The sequence below is a fragment of the Tympanuchus pallidicinctus genome, unplaced genomic scaffold (assembly GCF_026119805.1).
Source record: "Tympanuchus pallidicinctus isolate F22 unplaced genomic scaffold, pur_lepc_1.0 scaffold176, whole genome shotgun sequence".
In the NCBI taxonomy this organism is placed as follows: domain Eukaryota; kingdom Metazoa; phylum Chordata; class Aves; order Galliformes; family Phasianidae; genus Tympanuchus; species Tympanuchus pallidicinctus.
Genome location: NW_026294695.1, coordinates 9,874 through 20,553, shown reverse-complemented (window position 1 = coordinate 20,553; position 10,680 = coordinate 9,874). Strand labels below are relative to the sequence as shown.

General features: G+C 53.4%; 1 protein-coding gene across 1 annotated transcript; it reads left to right on the top strand.

Moving 5' to 3' along the window:
- The first annotated feature begins 9,129 nt into the window (after positions 1–9,129).
- On the top strand, positions 9,130–10,158 carry LOC128078814 (proline-rich protein 36-like). The gene is made up of 2 exons (XM_052679391.1): positions 9,130–9,295; positions 9,363–10,158. The coding sequence occupies exons 1-2, from the start codon at positions 9,155–9,157 to the stop codon at positions 10,149–10,151; spliced, it is 930 nt and encodes a 309-aa protein (XP_052535351.1). The 5' UTR covers positions 9,130–9,154; the 3' UTR covers positions 10,152–10,158.
- The last annotated feature ends 522 nt before the right edge of the window (positions 10,159–10,680 follow it).

Sequence of the window (10,680 nt, the reverse complement as noted above, 5' to 3'; positions counted from 1 at the left end):
GGCGTAGGTAAAATGCAGGACGTGGCAAAAACATGCGAGTAAACCGCATGGGGCAAACGGATATCTCTTTCTTTAAATAAAATATAAAGACTGAATGGCATTATTTCGCTCTCACCTTTCGGAAGTGGCAACAGATCCAAAACGTTTCCACTCGCGTCCGAGCACTCGCGCGTCTCCGCGAATGCCGCTAGCAGCCTCCAGCAGCGGTCTCCTTTTTTCTCTGTTGCAAGGAAAGGGCGACAGCCGCCGGCTGCTTTTCTCCGAGTAGCGGGCTCTTCTGCGCTCGTAGGAAAGGCGCGGATTGGAATTGGATTCGTTTAAAAATAAGCAGAATGCTCTGCGCCTGGAATGAAGGTTGTCTCCATGACTTTCGATAGAGAGACATTTCATGGTAGTGAGTTTAACGCTGGCTTCATGTCTGCAATCTGTGAAGATAAGAGTCGAAGGTATTACCATCTGTAAAGAGGCAGGGGCCTAACGCTAGCAGCCTCCAGCAGCGGTCTCCTTTTTTCTCTGTCGCCAGGAAAGGGCGTCCGAGCTCGCGTCCGAGCAATCACGCTTCTCCCGAATGCCGCTTGCAGCCTCCAGCAGCGGTCTCGTTTTTTCTCGTTCGCCGGGATTCGGCGACTGCCACCGGCTGCTTTTCTACAAGTAGTGGGCTCTTTTGTGCACGTAGCAAAGGAGCGGATTGGAATTGGATTCGTTTAAAAATAGGCAGAATGCTCTGCGCCTAGCATGAAGGTTGTGTCTTCATGACTTTCGTTCGAGAGACCTTTCGTGGTAGTGAGTTTATCGCTGGCTTCAAGTCTGCAAACTGTGACGATAAGCGTCGGAGGGATAACAATCTGTAAAGAGGGAAGGGGCATAACATGGAGCACAGATGTTGCGCTATTTGGGAGCACATTCGAAAAAGTGGGAGCGCTCAAATCTGCTCTGCGGTTTAAAAAACACCTTTACGCAGGTCCGAGGAAACAAGCAGAATTCGCAAGTTCTCGTCGTCGGAATGGCACTACTACGCTCTCCAGGTTCGAATGCGGCAATAGCGAGAACCGCTCCAAAACGTTTGCACTCGCGTCCGAGCAATCGCGCGTCTCCGCGAATGCCGCTTGCATCCTCCAGTAGCTGTTTCCTTTTTTCACGGTCGCCAGGAAAGTGCAACAGCCGCCGGCTGCTTTTCTACAAGTAGCGGGCTCTTCTGTGCTAGTAGGAAAGGAGCGGATTGGAATTCGATTCTTTTAAAAATAAGCAGAACGCTCTGCGCCAGGCATGAAGGTTGTCTCCATGACATTCGTTCGAGAGACATTTCGTGGTAGTGAGTTTAACGCTGGCTTCATGTCTGCAATCTGTGAAGATAAGAGTCGAAGGTATTACCATCTGTAAAGAGGCAGGGGCCTAACGCTAGCAGCCTCCAGCAGCGGTCTCGTTTTTTCTCGGACGCCGGAATTCGGCGACTGCCACCGGCTGCTTTTCTACAAGTAGCGGGCTCTTTTGTGCACGAAGGAAAGGCGCGGATTGGAATTGGATTCGTTTAAAAATAAGCAGAATGCACTGCGCCTGGAATGAAGGTAGTCTCCATGACATTCGTTCGAGAGACATTTCGTGGTAGTGAATTTATCGCTGGCTTCATGTCTGTAATCTGGGACGATAAGAGTCGAAGGTATTACCATCTGTAAAGAGGGAAGGGGCATAACGTGGAGCGAGAGATGTTGTGCTGTTTGGGAGCACATTCGAAAAAGTCGGGAGCGCTGAAATCTGCTCTACGGAGAAAAAAACACCTTTACGCAGGTCCGAGGAAACAAGCAGAATTCGCAAGTTCTCGTCGTCGGAATGGCACTACTACGCTCTCCAGGTTCGAAAGCGGCAATAGAGAGAACCGCTCCGCAGCGCTTGCACTCGCGTCAGAGCAATCGCGCTTCTCCCCGAATGCCGCTTGCAGCCTCCAGCAGCGGTCTCGTTTTTTCTCGTTCGCCGGGATTCAGCGACTGCCACCGGCTGCTTTTCTACAAGTAGCGGGCTCTTTTGTGCACGTAGGAAAGGCGCGGATTGGAATTGGATTCGTTTAAAAATAAGCAGAATGCACTGCGCCTGGAATGAAGGTTGTCTCCATGACATTCGTTCGAGAGACATTTCGTGGTAGTGAATTTATCGCTGGCTTCATGTCTGTAATCTGGGACGATAAGAGTCGAAGGTATTACCATCTGTAAAGAGGGAAGGGGCATAACGTGGAGCGAGAGATGTTGTGCTCTTTGGGAGCACATTCGAAAAAGTCGGGAGCGCTGAAATCTGCTCTACGGAGAAAAAAACACCTTTACGCAGGTACGAGGAAACAAGCAGAATTCGCAAGTTCTCGTCGTCGGAATGGCACTACTACGCTCTCCAGGTTCGAAAGCGGCAATAGAGAGAACCGCTCCGGAGCGCTTGCACTCGCGTCCGAGCAATCACGTTTCTCACGGATGCCGCAAGCAGCCTCCAGCAGCAGTCTCGTTTTTTCTCGGTCGCCGGGAATGGGCTACTACAGTCGGCTGCTTTTCTCCGTGCGCAGTGCTGTTCTGCTTACATGGGAGCGTTGATGTTTGGACTTCCTTCTTCTTTCCTGTAGAAATACGAAGAATGCGTTACGCCTGACTGTGAAAATTGTCTTCATGACTTTCGATCAAGAGACATTTCGTAGTGGTGAGTTTATCCCTGGCTTCAAGACTGCAAACTGTGACGATAAGCTTCGAAGGGATTACAATCTGTAAAGAGGGCAGGGGCATAACGTGGAGCAAGAGATGTTGTGCTGTTTGGGAGCGCATTCGAAAAAGTGGGAGCGCTGTAATCTGCTCTACGGTGAAAAAACACCATCAGGCAGGTCCGATGAAGCAAGCAGAATTCGCACGTTCTTGGCATCTGAACGGCACTACTACGCTCTCCAGGTTCGAAAGCGGCAATAGCGAGAACCGCTCTGGAGCGCTTGCTCTCGCGTCCGAGCAATCGCGCTTCTCCCCGAGTGCCGCTAGCAGCCTCCAGCAGCGGTCTCGTTTTTTCTCGGTCGCCAGGAAAGCGCGACAGCCGCCGGCTGCTTTTCTACAAGAAGCGGGCTCTTCTGTGCTCGTAGGAAAGGAGCGGATTGGAATTCGATTCTTTTAAAAATAAGCAGAATGTTCGAGTTTTAAGGTTGCGCCCATGCCTGTCGGTCCAGCCATAATTCGTGATAGTTGTCTTCTCCGTGGCTAAACGACTGCATTATGTGACGACAAGAGTCGAAAGTTTAAGCCTCTCAGAAGAGGTCCCTGGAAATATGAGCAGAAACAGATGCTGTGCTATTTCGGCGCGCATTCGAAAAAAGATTCGAGGGATCCTTCCAGAAGTGCGGACATGAAAAACCCCGTCGAGAGAATCGCGGCAGGCAGAATTGGCACGTTCTTGCAATCGGAATGAAACTACTTCTCTCTGATGGTTCGAAAGCGGCAATAGCGAGAACCGCTCAGGAGCGCTTTCACTTGCGTCCGAGCAGTCACGCTTCTCCCCGAATGCCGCTAGCAGCGGTCTTGTGCTTCTCGGTCGCCGGGAAAGGATGACTGCAGCAGGCTGCTTTTCTCCGAGTAGCAGGCTCGTCTGCGCAAATGGGAGCGGTGATGTTTCGATTTAGACGTGTAGAAATACGAAGGTTGCACTACTCTTTGCTCTGCGTCAACATATGCCTCATCTCTTAAGCTTTCAAACTGGCATTGTGGAAAAGATTATGCTTTTTTATTGGGGTAGTTTTAGCACAGCTCTGCTGGGTTTAAAGGGGGAACTCTGGAACAACCCTGCATGCTTCAAAGGTGGCGCATTAGCACAGCTCTCTGGGTTTAATGGTGGCACATTAGCACACCTCAGGTGGCTTTAATCCAGCACAGCTTTGTTGTTCTAAATGGTTACATAATTGACAGCTCTGCGCTGTTCAATAGTGACACCTTGCGCAGCTCTGATGGGTTGAATGGTGAAAGACTGGCAAACGTATGCTGGGTTTCATGGAGACACACTGGCGCATCTGTTCTGGGTTTCCTGGTGATGCATTGCACAGCTGTGCTAGGTTGAATAGTGGCATAGCTCTGCTAGGCTTAATAGTGGCACATTTTACAATCTTTTGGTGGGTGTTTTTCCTCTAGGTCCCTTACCTGTGCTCCCGACTTTTTTGAACGTGCTCCCTGAGAGCACAACATCTGTCGCTCCTCGAATTTCCAGTTGCCTCTGAAGAGAGGGTTTTCCCTTCTACCCTTGTGGCCACAGAATGCCCAAGTGCAGTCACGGAGAACCAGACTGCAACGAATTGTCGCTGGATCGAAAGGCATGGACACAACCTTCAGAGCCAGGCGTAGCGTCACCAGCAGAGCTGTGCCAGTGTGGCCCCATTTTACCCTGCAGTACTGGGACAACGTGTCACAAAGAAATCCTGCAGCAGAGCTGTGCAATGTGCCTCCATTAATCCCAGCAGTGCTTTGCCAATATGTCACCACAAACCCAGCAGCGTGGTGCCAACGTGTCCCTAATAAACCGATCAGAGCTGTGCAATGTGCTACCATTCAAGCAAGCAGAGCTGTGCCAGTGTGCCCCCATTCAACCCCACGCAGCTGTGCGCTATTTCTCCATTCAACCTAGCAGGGCTGTGCCAATGTGTCCCCATGAAATCCAGCAGAGCAGTGCCCGTGTGCCATCAGGAAATACAGTAAAGCGGTGTGTATGGCGACTGCTGAGTCACAGCCTTAACCTCTGATTGATCAGCTGAGGAGAGCAATGAGTCAGCCAGAGGAGCACAGCTGAAGTCAATTCAGCTGTGCTGCCGGAAGCCATGCTGCACCCCTCCTAGACCTATTTAAGAGCTGGCTACCAGTGGGGAAGGATCTCTTCCGGAGACAGCCTCTGCTGGTGTTTGGTGAGTGAGTCCAGGACGGGGGTAAGCCTACTGTTTGTTCTCTTTTGTCATGTTCCGCTTTGCCTAACTGTCTTGTTTATTTCGTGACTAGAACATGCTAATATTCTTTGATTATACGCTTGGCGAGCCAGGCAGGCCAAATGTACTAAAATGTACATCATGTCTTTTCTTGGGAATTTCTTCAATGGGTGAAGGGGGGAGAACAATACTTTTCTGGAGAAAATGATTCCAGGATTTGTGGGATCCCCCTATTACGAGCTAGCGGTTCCCATTACGAAATGGGGTCCCTTAGGCGTTGTGGGCAATATCTCCCCATATCGCATAGCGGATTACTTTCAAGGACTTAATTTTTTTTAATTTTTATTTTATTTTTTTCCTTTCCCTTTCCTTTCCCTTTCCTTTCCCTTTCCTTTCCCTTTCCTTTCCCTTTCCTTTCCCTTTCCTTTCCCTTTCCTTTCCCTTTCCTTTCCCTTTCCTTTCCCTTTCCTTTCCCTTTCCTTTCCCTTTCCTTTCCCTTTCCTTTCCCTTTCCTTTCCCTTTCCTTTCCCTTTCCTTTCCCTTTCCTTTCCCTTTCCTTTCCCTTTCCTTATTTTTATTTCACAGTCTCTTCTGCCATAGTGTCGCCAAAAATGGGTACTGTAACTTTTTTTTTTTTTTTTGCAATTACTATCCGGCTACGCGCATGTGCAAAATGGCGGGGATGTTCTTGCACGTGCAGTAGGTCATCAAATGCAGCGCATGCGCAGTGCTGTACGGGAACTGGCGCGTGCGCAGTGCGCTGCGGCACAAGTGCGCATGCGCGGCAGAAACGTGCGCGTATATAAAGAGAGTGTCAGCGGCTGGATTTCCGCATAGATGTTGCTTTTAAGGGACTGCTCGGGGCCGAGCTGCTGCGCACCGCTACCGCCATCGCAAACCCCCGAACCACTGCGAATTGCTTCAAATTGCTGAGAATCGCTCCGACCTGCTTCGAATTGCGCCGAGCCGCTCGGAATAGCTCCAAGCCCCTCCTAGCCGCTGCGAGCCCCTCTGAAGCCCTTCGAGCTGCTCCGAAGCCCTCCAAGCCGCTCCATAGCACACCGAAGCGCCGCGAGCCACTCCGAATTGCGCCGAGCCGCCGCGAGCCACTCCAAAACGCGCCGAGCCGCACGTGTTCCACTGGTGCTGTGCGGGCTTTGAAACAGCTGGAGAGCAGCGTAAGGCTGGGGGTGGAAGGGGACGTTTGCTGTCTCCTGGGGAGGCGAAGGGGAAAAGGGAGCCGAACCTTCCGGTTCCCGGCTCAGTTCCAGGCTAAAACGGCCGCAATAGACGGGGGCTACCTGGGGTAGAAGGGGAGAAAACAAACGGCTGAGCTGGCGGTGTGAGAATCGGCTCCTGGCCCGGAGCCGCAGCACTCTGTGGAAGCAATGGCTGCCGCGAACTGCCGGGTGCATGTTCGCTATGAGTGGAGGACTGAGCACCATAGAGAGCGGCAGAGGAGCTGTGCAGAGCGGTCAGAACGGCGCTTCCGCGTTGGTGGACGCATGCATCGTGCCGTCTTTGCGCCTCAGCAGTGGGCAGTGGCAGTTCCACGCATCGGCCACGCTGAAACAGCAGAGAGCGCGGCCACCACTTTGCTGCCGGCTGAATGGCGGGGCTCAGTGACTCGGTGAGTCACTTGTGGGGCACTTGTGGGTCCCTGTGTGTAACTTGTGAGTCACAGGCTGCTGTGGGTCATTTGTGGGGCACTGGAGAGGAACTTGTGAGTCATAGATGACTTGTGGGGCGCAGATGGGGCACTTGTGTGGCACTTGTGGGATATAGGATGCTGTGGATCACTTGTGGGACACAGATGGGGTAGTTCTGAAGCGCTGATGGGTTACTTGTGGGGTGCAGATTTGTCAATCCTGGGGCGCTGGTGTGTTACTTATGGGTCACTGGTGGGCATTTGTGGGTCGCAGTCATCTCACCTGGAGGGTACTTATGGGGCGCTTGCGAGGCACTGATGTGTCGCATTTGGGGCAATTGTGGTTCACAGGTCACTCTGGAGTTCTCTGGGTCACTTGTGTGGTGCCGTGGGGCGCTTATGGGGCACTTAAGGGCACTTGTGAGTCACTCATGGGTCCCTGCAGTGCCACCTGTGGGGATCTTGTGGGGCACTTGTAGGGCACTGACGGGGCACCTGTGGGTCTCTTGTTTTTCAGTTCTGGGTCACTTGTGGGTCCCTGCTGTGCCACTTGTGGGGCACTTTTGGGGCACTGGGGGGGCACTTGTGGGTCGTAGGTGACTTGTGGGGAGCTGATGGGGCACGTGTGGAGCACGTGTGGGGCGCTGATGTGCCACTGGGGGTGTACTTGTGGGTCACATGGGGGCACTTGTGGGGCGCTGATGGGTCACATGGGGGCCACTGGTGGGGCACTTGTGGGTTACTTATAAGGGAACTGAGGTGTCACTCATGGGCCACTTGTGGGTCTGCACGGTGCCGCTTGTGGGGCGCTGATGGGTCGCTTGTTGGGTACTTGTGCGCACTTGATGTGTCACTTGTGGGATTTTGTGGGTCACTTGTGGGTCCCTGATGTGCAACTTCTGGGGTGCTGATGTGTCACTTGTGGGGCGCTTTTCGGGCACCGATGTGACAGTTACAGGGCGCTGCCATCTCACCTGTGGGGCGCTGGTGGGGCAGTTGTGGGTCACTTGTGGGGCGCTGATGTGTCGCATTTGGGGCAATTGTGGGGCACTTGTGGGGGTGCTGATGTGTCACTTGTGGGTCAATTGTAGGTCTCCACATTGCAACTGGGCAGTCACTTGTGAGGCACTTGTGGGTCACTAGTGGGGCTCTGATGGGGCACTTGTGGGGCAGTGATGTGTCACCCGCAGAGCGGTGAGCAGGCACATGAGGGGCACTGATATGTCGCTCGTGGGTCACTTAAGGGTCCCTGCAGTACTGTTTGTGGGGCAAGTGTAGGGTGCTGATGTTCCCCCACACCTCACCTTCCTCCGCATCCCCGTTTCCCCCATCTTGGAACAGCTGGAACAGCCGGTGCAGGGTGGCAGCAGCAGGGTGGAAGCCCAGGTGGGTGCGATGAAGCCGGGAGTGGGACTGGGTGGAGCCCGAGCCCTGCCTGAGCTCATTTAAGGGCTGGGAATGGCAGGGCTCAGATGTGTGCCTGGGCTTCTGCTGTCAGTGGGGTTGGGTGAGCAGTGAGGTTTGGGAGGGACCGACTTGTTGGCCTTGAGATTGATGCCCAGCTCCTTGCTCGTCGCATTCTGTTCGGCTCGAGGTTCCGGACACGGCTTGCTCTTCTAAGCAGCGTGAGGACTGCGAGAAAGACTTTGTTGGATGCAGCAGGAAAGCACAGCCGCTGGTGGATGCCAGTGTCCGCTCCTGAGGCTCTGCGCCAAGGTACGTGGATCCCTGCCGTCTCCTGTTTCACACGCTCGCTCAGGTCCTTTGGGGCTTGGTGTCGCTTGTCCCTCGTGCTCCCGTTGCTGTCACCGCGTGTTGTTCCTTTGCCCATGCTCAGCTCTGCCCAGTGCTGATGGGATGCCAGTGCCACCTGCTGCTCTTAAGAAAAGGTAGGTTTGATTTCTTTTGGTTTCCATAGCATTTGCTACACTTTCCTTCTGTCTCTCTTCTTTTTTTTTTTTTTTTTCTTTTTGCTCTCAATAAATGGCAGGTTCAATTCCTTTTGGCTCCTGTAGTGTTTGCTACACGTGTGTTCTGTTTCTCTTCTCTTTTTTCCATGTTGCCTGGCGGTGCCTCGCTGGAGTTCCCATGAGCCCCGGGCCCACTTGTGACCAAGTGAGGTGCCAAAAACAGAGGTATCTCCTAAACAGGCTTGTGCTGAGTGCTGTCCTCGTCTTGGGCTTTGTCCAATGCCCACCTTTCTTTTCTAGCCCACTTTGTTGAGGACGGCGTGTGAGGCTTTCTTCTTTCTTTGTAGGATTGGCGACTCCAGCCCCAGAAGTAGCAGGCATTTGGGGATGTCCAAGGTTCCGCAGTGAACGTGTCCTGTTCCTGGTAAAGGTGTGGGCGTTCCTGGACACGAAGGTATCTATCTTCATGCCTTGCCCATGTGCCCAGTCCCCCACCAGATGCTGTTTGCCTTTTGGCCCCCCTGATTTGCTGTACTGCTGCGCCCTGATCCTTGCAGAGGGGTAAGTGACACCTTTGTCCCTTCCGGAAAGCGCTCTCCACTTTCCTCTCGTTGGTCACCGGCAGCGCCGTCCTTCTCTCGCCAGGCTCTCATTGGTCAGCGGCAGCGCCGTCCCGCCCTCATGTGTCTCTCATTGGTGATCGACAGCACCGTCCCGCCCTATCAGCGTCTCATTGGTCATCGACAGCTCCATCCCGCCTCCGCCAGCATCTCATTGGAGAGCAGCAGCCTTTTGCCCGCCTTTTGCCCGCCTTTTGCCCGCCTTTTGCCCGCCTTTTGCCCGCCTTTTGCCCGCCTTTTGCCCGCCTTTTGCCCGCATTTCTCTTCACTTTCCCCCGGCCCCTTTTCCCCTTTCCTCTTCTTTCTTCTCATGTCCTGTTTTTTCCTTCCAGGTCTCCTTTTTACTCTCCCTTCCCCCTTTTATCTCCCTGTTTTTTGCCCATTTTTCCCTCTCTTCTCCTCTCTGCTTTTCTCCTCCTCATCTCCTTTTCTTTTTCCTCCCTTTCTCATTCTTCTTTTCCCCTTTCCCCTCTTGTCTTCCTTTCCCTTTGGCCCCCTTTACTCTCCTCTTCTTTGCCCCCTTCTTCTTCTTTTTGCCCCCATCCCCACTTCCCCTTTCACCCCCTTTACCCCTTTTCCTCCCCATCTCCCTTTTCTCCCCGTCCCCCTTTTTTGTTTTCCTTTTCCTCTTTTTCTCCCCCTTCCTTTCCCCCCCCCCCCCCCCCCTCGGCCCCATTCCTTTTTCCTTCCCCATCGTCCCCTTTTCTTCCAAAGCCCATTCCATTCGCAGTGCGATAGCGGCTCCTGCGAGCAGCCGAGCCCCGAGCAGCAGCGCTGCGTCTTGGCTCCCCCATTGCCCGCTGCTGAGCTCTTCCTGCCCTGGCTCCTCATTGGCTGAGCGCTGCTGCTTCCCCTTTTTGGCGACGCTTCACCACTCGCACAAACAGCCAGCAGACGCACATCTTTGCTGCCCAAACACACGCAGGCCTTCATTGCTTCATTGCTTTCTCACCACTGCTCTCTTAACCAACGTGCGGTCGGAACTTGCGGCTCTCAGGTTTTCAGCATCAACACAGACACAGCCTCTGAATTGCTTCATTACCCCCTGCCATTTGTGACCTTCCCGCTGCTCGTTTTTCTGCTCATCCGGCAGTCCTTCCGCAGTGCTGAGCTCGGCAGGAGGACAGAGGGGAGCAGCTGGGAGCCTCACAGCCTCCTCGCGTTCCCACGCAGCGGGACAGCGCTGCTGCGTGCGATGGCCCTGATTCCTCCCTCGTCCCCCTTTTCCTTTTGTTCCTCCCTCGTCCCCCTTTTCCTTTTTTTCCTCCCTCGTCCCCCTTTTCCTTTTGTCCTTCTCATGCACTTCCTGCTATCCCGCCTTATCCCCGCCTTCCCTCATCTCTTCTTGCACTCTTTGACCCCTTTTTCTCCCCCCATCCTTATTTCTCTTCACATTCTCCTGTTCTTTTTTCCCCTTTCCTCTTCTTCGTCCCCAGCTCCGCTTCCCCCACCTCACGTCCCCTTTCTTCTGTCCCTGTACCCCATTTTTCCCTTATTTTCCACACCCCCTTGTTTTGTTCTCTGCTGTCCCCTATTCCCTTTTTCCTCTTTGCTCTCTCTCTCCTTTCTTCCCCCTCATCCTGTTAC